A 12,027-nucleotide genomic window follows, 5' to 3' on the forward strand; every position below is an offset into this window, starting at 1 on the left:
GCAGCCCTACTTCCTCTTCATTCTCCAGGTGAGATGGGGAAGCTTTGGTGATGTTCCTTTTTTCGTCACCCCTGACTTCCTTTTGGGAAGCCTAAGTCCTTGACAAACCTCATAGAATGTCTTGAGGGTGCAGGCGAGCATGCGGTTTGCAGGGGGACTCCCTGTTGTGCGTTTTCCCTACCTGCATGCCATCCTCCCCTTTTCCCAGGCCAGTGCTTCAGTGTTCAGTGATGACACATAATTCAGTGTGACCATCACAGGCCTTTAAAAAATGTTTTTCTTTGTGGGTGTGGGGGCCTGGGCACAGCGCCTGTTTTCCAAATTGGTGACCAGGACCAGTTGTTCAGTATATGGTTTGACAACAGCAGCAAATATTTGAACATGGGGCCATGATGGAAAAATCTGAGGGCTGCCTAATCATGGTAGGGCCAGAGATGGGGCCTTGGCCACGGACAGCCAGGGTTCTCAGTGCTGGCCAGTGGGCCACCCGCAGAACCTTTTCCTGCCTTTTTGATTGGCCAGAGCTCAAAGGGACTGAGTCCCTGCTGAGTATCAGCTCACTGCATAGTTAGTTCCTGAGCATCTCTTCCAGGCCAGCCATTGTGTTTTCTGCACTTCCAATAGGTACAGTGGGCTTTGTTCCCAGGGCCCAGCCCAGCTCTACATAAACCTATTCAGGTACCAGGCTCTTTGGAGATGATGAGGCCAGGATTCTCCCTGCATTTGGACATGGAGTCCTGATAGAAACTTAGTGAGGTTGGAGGCCAAGAAAGGCATTCCTGTGTGGAGGGTTTCCTGCTCTATCCTGCCCCTCCTTCTTGCTATATTAGGCAGCTCTTTGGGAAGCTGTCCTCCATCCCCAGGCCCAGTTATCCTCCCACATGTTATGCTGGCACCTCAGAATTCTAGGCAAGGCTTTGGCCTGACCATATCCAGTTTTGTGCAATCTAAGCACCAGCTGCAGAGCTTGTCGCTGCCACTCATGGTTAGTGAACAGCCCTGTTTCTCTCTCAGCTGTGCCCCAGGCCAGGCTGTGAAATAAGTCTGTTCCGGTGCATGAGTCCCCTGGACAAATGACTTTTTGGTCTCTGTGCTCAAGCTATGCTTGTTTCCAAAGGGTCGTCTAGAATGAGTACTCAGAGTGCTGCCATGTAGCATGGCTACCTCTTTGAAGGGTGGCTGCCTTTCACAGTGACTTTTCTTCTATGCCCTAAGGAGATCTTGATCAAGACCTCTGTGGCGAGATCCACAATAGGAGAGTCCTATCCTTTCAGGGGTGCTGGAAATAAGTGGCCATGATTCCCACTCTTTATTTTTTTGCAGTGCTGGGGGATGGAACTCAAGGCCTTGTGTACACTAGCTCTGTTTGCAGCCCCTGGTCCTCACTTTTTTTTTTAATACATTTATTTATTTATTTTTAATGTGGTGCTGAGGATCGAACCCAGTGCCTCACATGCACCAGGCAAGCACTCTACCATTGAGCCACAACCCCAGCCCCACTTTGATGCACCCTGTTGGAGGGGTTAAAGCCCCACTTAAGTATACATCTGCCCTAATAATACTCAACGCCAGCATGCCAACAGCTTCAAGCAGGAGCGCCTTCATGCCAGGTTTCTGGGACTGCTTTTGCAAATCCCTTCAAATTTAGTGACTTAAGACAACAGAAACTCATTCTCTCATAATTCTGGAGGTCAGAGTCCAAATTCAGTGTTGGTGGGCCAAGGTCAGGTGTTGGCAAGGCCACACGCCCTGAGGAGTCTCTTGGAAAGTCTGTTCTTTGCCTCATCCAGCTTCCAGTGGCTGTTGGCATCCCTTGGTTTGTAGCCAATCTCTCCTCTGTGGTTATCGCTTTGTCCTCCTCTGTGTGTGTAGAGTCTTCTCTGCTCCTCTTACAAGGATACTTATAATAGCATTTAGGGCCCACCCAGATGATTCCAGAATAATCCTCCCATCTCAAGATCCTTAACTTAATCACATTTGCAAAAACTTTACCATATAAGGTAACATTTGTAGGTTTCTAAATCTTTGGGATTTTTTTTTTCTTTTTCTCCCTCCATCAGTTATTCTGGGCGATTCAACAGAATATGGTTGGAGGAAATATTAGAAAAAATAAAACCATTTTATGATCTTACATACCCCACTGAGGTGACACCAAAATACACCAGATACACTTACTTTTTTAAAAAAATTTTTAGTTGTAGATGGACACAATTCCTTTATTTTATTTATTTTTATGTGGTGCTGAATATAAAATCCAGTGCTTCACATGTGATAGGCTTTGTCTTTCATCAGTGCTCTACCACTGAGCGACAACCCCAGCCCCCCCAGATACACTTAGGTTTGCCTCAAATTTTTTGATATCTTACAATGGACATACATCATTTTATAATTAGAAGAACCAATACTATTGCCAGTAGAGATCAGGAAGCACTAAAGACTGCTTACAAAATCTTGAAAAGCCTAAAATAGAAAATAAAAGTCCCCCTTTGACACAGAAGATTTTCCGTCCAGTCACACTGACCTCTATTCCTGCTACTCTGCCCCTGCCTCACTCTGTTCCCACCACCCTGGCCACCTAATGATTCTGAAACACCGGCCTTGCTCTGCCTCTGGTCTTTCCATTTGCTCTTCCCTCTGTCACTCCTACCTCACTTACCCATGTGGTTTGCTCCCTTACCTCCTTCCTGTTTTTATTTAGATGTTACCTGTTCACTGAGGACCTCCCTGCCATTTCAAATCCTGTCCCCTCTGCCCAGTGTTCCTGTCCATTTTGTTTGCCTTATTTCTCTTTTTAGCACAAATCACTATTTAAACTCTGCCCCCGATTAGAATATAAACTCAGGGGTCCAGGATATATTTGTTGTACACTGTTGTGTCCTCAGTACCTAGAACAGTACCTGGCACATTGTATGCATTCAGTAACTATTGAATGATGAATGATGTACACCGTGCCCATGTGCCCAGGGAGACACGAAGCAGAGGAGCACCCAGTATGAGGCAGACGAGTGAGGACAGGCCCCCTGATAACAAGACTGGGAATGGCTGTCAGGTGGACCATCTTAGTGGGCAGACCAGGCTTAGAGGCCAAGGGGTGAGTATGAAGAAGGAGCTAGAGATGGGTTTGCCTGGGCAAGACACAGAACCCCTGGGATGCAAGGTGAGATGGTGGTACCTATGGCCATAGAGTGGTGTTGAGACCAAGCGAGGCCTTAGCAGGAAGTTCCACAGAGTAGGCAACAGTGGTGTTCCTGAGCAGAGGTGGGGAAGAGCTGATGCCAGCGGCCACATTTTCATATCCTTTCTAAATCCTGTGCTCGCCCACATGTCCTCCTTCCACCCCTCACACATCCCAGAAAAAGGAAGATAGATAGATAAAGAGTCTGAGAAGAGTTTAGTTAGTAGCCAGGGGCAGGCTGTACATGGCTGTTTTTTCTCCTTCTCGTCGCCCTTCTGTGAGCACAGTGTCTTCCTGGAGGAAGGGATGGGCACCATCTCCTTAGCTGTTGTCATCCCTCTTCTGTGGCCCCTGCCACCTTTCAAGGGATGACAGGTTTGTATGGGACTCAGCTTTGACAGAACTAGTCATTTTCAGGCTTGGTTTTGGCACCCTAGGAAGGGAGGTCGTGTGTGTCTGCTGGGTCCAGGTGGCTGAGGGAGACATGGGCTTCCTTCTCCCTTTTCAGCACTCCTGTAGCCATTTCAGAGGAGCTGATGTATGGAGGGCGGGGGCGGGCATGTGGAATAATTCCAGCTGCTTGGTTTCCAGAAACTGTCAGAGCCGGTGTCATCCCGAGAGCCTACACCATGGGCCTATAGGATATGCTGTCTGCCCTTGTCCTAAAGGAGGAATGGTGGGAATGGATCTCTGGATGTCCTCCCTTGTGATACTAGTATCAGGACAAGGAAGTTAGGATGGTTGTCTCACCCTGGTCGTGTTGCACAGCCTAAGAGAGGTCCTGGTCAGTGGGTAGCTGGGGACAGGAAGAGTCAGGAGGCTCAGTCCCCAGTGGCCCCTTCCACACAGCTGTCACACCCGGCAGTCTGCTCTCACAATCCGGCTCAGACTGCCTGCTGAGCTTCCCCTTAGCAGCTGTTGGGTGGTGAGTGGTGGTGTTTTCCCCTCTCCTCCCCCTCTCTGTTTGCAGCAACCTCTTGGGGGAGGCCAGCAGATCTCTTGGAGGAGACAGTTCCCAGACTGTCATGTTTTTCACGGTGCATGCACACAAGTCAGAGAAGAGCTGGGCCTGCTGCAGTGTTCCCTTCAGGCCCCTCCCTTGGAATTGAAGTAGGGATGTTGCTGGTGGGGAGGGATCTGGGTCCCTCAGCTTCCTTCCTTAGTTGGGGGGGGTCAGGAAGTGGCTCTACAAATCCCCCAACCCTTCCTCCATCTTGGGCCCCTGTCTTCATGCAGCAGGGGAAGGAAGATAGGGGATGAAGAGGCCTTCTTTGTGAAGGGCAAGCGGGCCTAAGACCAGAAATGATAAGGCCAAGAGGGGTCAGAAATCAGGGCTGGGCTAAGAATTCTGGCTCCCTCCTTTCTGAAAAGGACTCGTGGCTCATTTATTCAGGAGGACTGTGGGGCCCCATTCTGTGTGCTGGAATAGATCAAGGAGCAAACTTGAGGTGCTGCTCTATACAGGAGACTCCTGCTTCAGTGGTGGTGGGGGTAGGAGGGTGTTGGCCTTTTTCCTATTTTACCAAGTACTGACTCCTCCCTGGATCTGTTTACTGTTTTCCCCAGGCTCCCAGGCCTGTGCTAGGCACACCGAGAATAAAGATTGCAGAGGTTCCCTGAGCTTGTGCCCTTTGAGAGCTGGTTAGGAAAGGAGGAACAGTACTTGTCCTTACCATTGAGAGCACCTGCAATAACTGTGGGTACAAAACCTATTTGAAAGCCAGAACAGAGTAGAGAGGCTGGCCCTGTCGGGGCATCAGGAGGGTTTCCTGGAGGATGTACACTAGGAAGGAGGTAGTGCCCGTGGTGGTCCTGCCTGGAAGAACACAACAGGAGGTTGATGAGCAGATACAGAAGGCGTCACAAGCCACCACCCCTACCCAGGAAACTCTCTGCTTCCTGGGCCTGCCTTTGAAACTGCTCAGTCTCATTGTATTTCTCCCCTACAGACACCCCTGTCCTGGCAAGAGTCAGAAGGTGAGCGGGCCAGCTCCTGCACACATAAGCGCTCAGCGTCCTGGGGCAGCACAGACCACCGAAAAGAGGTAATTGCCCTCTTGGACTCTCTGAATGGGCCAGCTGCCTCTGCTCCAAAGGGCAGCCACACTTTACCTCCAGTGTCACCTGTCTCCACCCAGCATTTTCTTAAGGAGATGGCCCTCAGTGCCTACTCTCAGCAGCCCAGATCCTCCTGCTAGGGAAAGATCAGGCCAGGGGCTGCTGGTGCCTTTTGGCAGCCAGGCGCAGGGCCACAGATGCTGCTGTTCTCACTTTACATTTGAGGTTGGAGCCACATGAGTGGTTCAGAAACTGAAGGAAGATAGGGAACAAGTTCCAGGGAATTAGGAACTCCCAACCTCAATTACCACTTAACTATTCACTCATTTTGAAAAGAAGAGAAAAACGATTATGTGTTCCTAAATGCTTTGTTCTGGCCTTCCCTCTGCTTCAGGAGGACCCAGGACACCAAAGTTGAGTCTAGAGTCGTAGGCTGGAATTCGGGGCTCTCAATCCAGCTCCTCGACATGTCATGAGGATCAGCTTGCCAGGACTCACTCTCAACCCCTTCACAAAGAAAATTGCTCCTGTCCTCCTCATTGCTGAGAACAATGAGAAAGTATGATGTGAATGCACTGGAAGTTTAAAGCTAAGAGAGTTTAAGGCTAAGTTTAAGGCTAAATTAAAAAGTACTTAAAAGTCTTTAACGATCAGAGTACGCAAGTTACTCACACGAAGTGGGGAGCCATGTTATGAGTGATCCACAATGGCAAATCCACTTTTCTTCACAAGTTTTCTGGCTGTGGACAGCAGATCTCTCTGAATTCCCTTTAGGCTCACATTTCTACAACTCTGTATCCCGTGAGCATTTGCCAGCTGGGGGCAAGAAGGTCCAGCATTACAAATGTGACAAGAATAATATCCAAACTTGTTGATGATACTCTGTAATTGTGACAGGGTATGGAGTCAAGATGAAATGTGGTATGACTTCTAGAGAACCTATCTTTGCATGGTATAGTTTTAAAGGGGGGGAAATCTTTCCATCCTTCTCATCTCAGGACTGCTGGGGGTATTGAAAATGTATGGCCATTGACATTCAAAACAGTTTCCGCTATTAGTGGAGTAGTATGCCATGCTTTTGCAATCTGTAAGAGACAAAAAGTTCCAGTGTTGCATATTTTCAAATTGTTAAAGACTGATCTGTTTATAAAATACATAGTAATGTTTTAAGAATGCAAGAGTCTGGTTCATGAGACATCCACCTTGTTGGAGGAACTGATCTTCACAGTTTTTAACCACTACTGAGCTATTTTGAGATGGAAGATTAACTTCCATGTCCCTTTTATGTGTCTTTGGGCCTGTGACAGAGGACATACCTGGGAGGAGGGACCCAGTACATTTTTGTTTGGCTTCACTCGCTTCTGCTCTTCTTCTTTCTGGCCTCTAGATTACCAAGTTGAAGCAACAGCTGCAGAGGACAAAGCTGAGCCGCAGTGGGAAGGAAAAAGAGCGGAGCTCCCCGCTCCAAGGGGACCATGCTGTGCGGGGAGCACTGAGGGTATGTGTTTCCTCCCCAGACACAGTCCCCTCTGTTTCCCTCCAGAGTGGACTCTCCTGGTGGGCAGAGTTCTCTTGGGTCTTACGGCTACTGAGTCCCACCACATTGCATGCTTTATGGCCACATGGGGGACAGGTGAAGTTTTAGTCCAAACTTGGATTTATCTGAGTGACACTGGAAAGGCTTCTTGCTGTTCTCTACCCATCCCTGAGCAGTTGAGGCAATGACTCTAAAATCACACTCTAGACCCCAAAGTCCCAACTCCCAGAGGAAACGCCACCAAATGGGCCAATAACAATCTGTAACTGTCACCAAATTGTCCTTTATTCACTGGGTCCTGCTGTGTGGACACCATTACCCTCTGGTCAGAACTGATAGCTGGATAGGTCTCGGTGGATCTTCACCTAATTGTTTCATTTGCCACCCCCTCAGGCGTCGCCTCCCAGCTTCCCCTCAGGGTCTCCTGTCCTGCGACTCAGCCCCTGCCTGCACAGGAGCCTGGAAGGACTCAACCAAGAGCTGGAGGAGGTGTTTGTGAAGGAGCAGGGCGAAGAAGAACTGCTGAGAGTAAGTGGCAGCTGCTCCTTGTATGCACCAACGGGTGGACAGGCGGTGTCAGGGGAGATGGGCGTGCCCGTCTAGGCCTCTCAGGCTCTAGCTGTGTAAACAAGAATGGACAAACACCTGCCTACCAGAGCAACACGGGGAGCTCATTAGTCTCAAGTGGACTTAAGCAAAAAGGTGGCAGAGGGGGTGGCTGTACCTGGGGAAGGCTTTGTGATGGTGAATAGAGGAAAGGAGCAAGGATTGGTAGAGGAGAGGGTCCCCAGCAGGAAGCAGCAGGCAGGACATCATTCTTCAGCCACATTGCCAGCTCACTATTCCTTGAATCTTTGGCAACTTTACCCACTTGTACCTCAGTTCATGCCATTGCCCTGTGGCCACTTCCCTCCCTCCAGCTTAACCTGGTAACACGCATCCATCCTCATGCCCAGTTGCCCCTGTGCAGCCTTCTCCCTGCCCCACTCCCAGGCAGAATTCTGTGCTACCTTTTCTGCAGTCTCAGGCACATTTTTATACTGACACAGTACAATTGGGGAATGCCAGTTGGACAGTATTAATATAATTCTAATGGGCACACTCCTCGGTTTATGATTTACCTCCTGGTTTATTTTTAATTTGGAAATATGCAGGATTTCATATACACCAAAACACATGTGTACAATTTAGTGAGCTGTGGGTACAAGTACTGTTGATGTTTAATAAGGAGGGAGCAAATAGGTATTTATACATGATAATCGTCTGCATACTCACCCTGTGATGGCTTACAGCACATCTTGGTGCCCTGTCTCTTGTGAAGGAGCAGGGTGAAGAGGAACTGCTGAGGGTGAGTGACACACTCATAGAGCACTAAATGACAGTGCTATATGTGTCCCCTTGAATATAGCACTCACCATTGTGTTCCCAGAGCCCTGCCCACAAAGGTCCTTACCCTCATAAGGCTTATACACTAATGGGGGGACACATTGATCGACTGCACAAATGAATATGTGATTATACACTGGACTGCCAGTGCTAGGAGGGAAAAGAACAAAGTGCCATGGGAGGAGAAATGGGGTTTCTTTAGACTGAGGGGAAATGGAGTTGAGGTCAGGGAAATCAAGATCTCGAGCCCATGGTTTTCTATTGTGTGTGTGTTCTGAATAGAGGCTGATAGGAAGGATGCGGGGAGTACCCTTCGGGTCATTGCAGTGCTGTAGGCCTGGAAAGATCCTGCAGTGAGAGTCTCCCCTTCTTTCTCTGTCAGATCCTTGAGGTCCCTGATGGACACCGTGCTCCTGCTCCTCCCCAGAATGGCAGCTATGATCACTCCCTCCTACTGCTGGAGCCAGGCAACCTTGCCAGCTCTCCTTCCGTGCCCCTGGCATCCCCCCAGCCTTCTGGCAGGGCCAGCCGTGAGGAGCACCGGGGTGCCATTGAGCTGGCATCTGTCCCCAGTGACAAAGGTAAGCCACAGAGCAGAGGCAGCAGGACTGACATTGGACTGCAAGAAGGGTATCTCTCCCTTTTCCCACCCAGGAGTTTTAGGCCCAGCACGATTTGTGAGCCAAACGTTAGTCTTTCATTCTGTACACTATACTAACAGTAATGTCCCTTTCATGACATTCTGATTTGTAATTTATAAATTCTGTACCTATACTTTACTGAATCTTCAGTGGAGTCCAGAAGAGCAATCCTTCCTGTCCCTACTTTTGGCTGAGGGTTAGAGTGCTATAGTAGGAGGCCAGCACATCTCCGTTCGGGTGTCCACACTACTTGTTACCAGCATAAGCCTTCAGGGTGACTGGAAATGATCAAAAATAAGAGAATGTGGTCCAGGGCCCAGTTTGACCAGACTGATATATGAACTTTCTGATTCCAAAGCCTGACTTTCTCCTGTGCCCTGACTTCTCATGGGGAAGAAGAGATAGGATTCCTGCCTCCTACTAATGATCCATATGTTATAAAGCACTGTGCCTACATCCCCTGATTTGATTCTCCCAGCTACTTCATGAGGTAGGCTGGTCAAGGGCACATGATGTAGGCTGGATTTCTCAGGGACAGAATGATCTAACAATACACATAGGTAAATAGAGCCACGAGTAACAAGGAATAAATGAGGTAAATGCAGATAAAGTGAATATTTGTAACCTAGGCAAAGTACAGTCTCTAGGTATAAAATAAGAAGAATTTTATCCTCTGATAAAATTTTATCCTGTGTAAAGGTGGTTCCTCAAAGTTAGTACAAGAGTGCTCCCTGCAAGGAGGGATGTATGTTCCAGACTGCAACAAGGAGAAGTCCTGGCATGCTGGCAGGTAGGGACAGTCAGGGGCATCACAGTCTCAGGAGAAGGCAAAGAGGGATGCCATATAGGATTCCTCTACCTCCAGTCTTCTTCTACCTCCCAAGAGTGCAGTATTATAAGACCTTCTTTTCCCATCAACTCCACTGTTCTTGTAGTCTGTCATATGTTATGTATGTTTGTAAGCTACCTCAAAGGCTTTTTAACGTGAATATGAAACAGAGCAGCCTGGTTAGCATAACCACTACCACCTACTTTATCACGTACCTCCCAGCCTCACCCCTTTACACCCAAGGTCTGAGCTGAGGAATGCAGAAGCCTTCTGGGACTCAGCCTTACTTTGTTTGCAGCCTATTCTCCAGGTCACCCAGCCTTCCTTGAAGATGGCAGCCCATCTCCAGTCCTTGCCTTTGCTGCCTCCCCTCGGCCCAATCACAGCTATGTCTTCAAACGGGAGCCCCCAGAAGGCTGTGAGAGAGTGCGCGTGTTTGAAGAGGCCACGTGAGTTCATCAAGTGGACGGGGTGTGGGAGGGAGGGACAAAGATGGAGGTCAAGCCCTATGTTATCCCACCTGCCAGGCCCTTTTCACTCTTGCACTCTGTCTTGTCTAGAGGTGTTGGCAACATCAGATTTTCAGTATTGCAGTTTTCTCATGATCAAACTTGTTGACATTACCTACTCTGAGCACTTAAATCTTTGCTTATCATTATCTCCATAGAAACCTGTTCTCTGCCCACATGCCAGCCATAAGCACAGCAGGAGCTGAAAAGGAAAGATATCAGAAACTTCAGCCCTTTGTTTCTTCCATTTTTATTTTTTTATCCCTAGGGAAAGTGTGAGAATTTGCTAAACCATGATCAGAGAGAGGGAGAGAGAGAACATACTAATAGTTCTTCACCCTGTGGCTGTAATGGATCAAGTATCATGAACTTGCAGACAGAAAGTTCCAGACCTTGCAAGTAAGGACTGTGGAATATTCCCAAACCAGACTGGATAGTTCAGAGGCCATTCTTTTGTGATTTCTTTACAGTTCCTCCTGTTAGCAGAAGATTGAGAGGTCACCTTCCAAAGGTACACACAGAACCCCTTAGCAGGCCCCATAGAGGGCCTCTGGTTTCTCCTGCAGCTTCATATCCATCAGGGCAGATTCACATTGGAAGTCGTGGTTTCAGTGGCAGTCAGGGAGTTCAGTCATGGTGTGTGAGTGAAGCTTTAGCTAGGACTGGGTTCTGGGCATTGAGGGCACCATTTGTATCTCAAACAATAGAGAAGACAACCCATGAGGGTAGGAGTTTGTTCCTGCTGTTGCTGTTGCCTGGTGTCCTTTAAGAATGAGGTGTTGTGGAAGCAAAAGGCCAGCACTTACAGCTTAAGCAGATCTCAGGCTCTTGTGTCCTCCGTCACTCCATGTTATAGGTTAATAGTCACATCCTGGAAATGCTGGTAGAAATTAGGCTATTGCATGTCCTGATTCTTTCACAGACTCATAATGCCGGAAGTAGTCTTCAAGTCATCTCATCTAGCTTTCTGCCTCTGCGTTACCCCTGTAAGAGAGTGTGACTGATCCATTGTTTTCTAAGACATCCTGGGTCTGAAATTCTGTAGCTCATGAGGTCTCTTCATTTCACCATCTTTCCTTTGGGGAGTTCTCGTGTACAGTGAGTTTTTTTGGCGACATTTTCCTCTTCTTAGCTGCTGTCTCCTCTGAGATCGCTTAGATTTCTCAGGGAGGGTATCTGGCTGCTCAGGGTTATGCTGGTTGCACTCATGTTCTTTGTTGCTTGGTCTCCTCTAGTCACACACCAAAAACATTCCCTCTTCTGCCCATTCCCCACTCCTCCATAAAGAGGGGTTCTTTTAAATCCTTCTCTGGTGGGAACAGCTTGCCACTGAAGTCTCCGGTCCCACAGGCCTTCCCCTGGCACAGTGGCCTATCACGCCTGCCACCTCTTCCCACTTTGTGCCAGAACTCTGCTCTTCTTCTCCCATCTCACTCTTCTTCTTAGGCCTTGGAATTATTAGGATTCTAGGATTAAAATGGAAAATAATGTATCAATTTTTACCCTAAGTGTGTTTTTCTTTTTTCTTTCTTTCTTTTTTTTTTTTTTTTTTTGCTGTGCTGGGGATTGAACTGAGGGCCTTGTGCATGGGAGGCAAGTACTCTACCAACTGAGCTAGATCCCCAGCCCCCTAAGTGGGTTTTTCCATGTATATTTTCCTTCAATAAAAAGTACCAGTAAAGGGAACCACTAGTGATGGAGCTCCATCATCTTCCCACACCTTTGTCTTCTCACTGGGAGCCTCACAGCCAGCAGCTTCTCAGGGCTGCTTCACTCCAGACACTTTTTATCATAAGGATTCCTTACTCAGGAGCTCACTGAACTCACCTCTTTTCATCCTTCCATTTCTTCCAGTGGTCAGAAGGGAAGAGATGATTCTTCCCACTTTAAAG

General features: G+C 48.2%; 1 protein-coding gene across 5 annotated transcripts in view; it reads left to right on the plus strand.

Annotated features, from left to right (window-relative positions):
• The window catches only part of Fam117a (family with sequence similarity 117 member A), a 43,818-nt gene that overhangs the window by 29,445 nt on the left and 2,346 nt on the right, over positions 1-12,027 (plus strand). The window contains exons 3-8 of one of the 5 annotated variants that reach the window (XM_048789286.1): positions 5,125-5,220; positions 6,621-6,731; positions 7,164-7,298; positions 8,539-8,737; positions 9,908-10,075; positions 11,990-12,027. In XM_048789286.1, the coding sequence (XP_048645243.1) occupies positions 5,125-5,220; positions 6,621-6,731; positions 7,164-7,298; positions 8,539-8,737; positions 9,908-10,075; positions 11,990-12,027 (747 nt within the window). The remainder of the gene's footprint in view (positions 1-5,124; positions 5,221-6,620; positions 6,732-7,163; positions 7,299-8,538; positions 8,738-9,907; positions 10,076-11,989) is intronic. The other 4 variants (XM_015495502.2, XM_015495501.2, XM_048789299.1 and 1 more) reach the window with 4 other exon arrangements.

This window comes from Marmota marmota, unplaced genomic scaffold, assembly GCF_001458135.2.
Source record: "Marmota marmota marmota unplaced genomic scaffold, marMar, whole genome shotgun sequence".
Taxonomy (NCBI): Eukaryota; Metazoa; Chordata; class Mammalia; order Rodentia; family Sciuridae; genus Marmota; species Marmota marmota.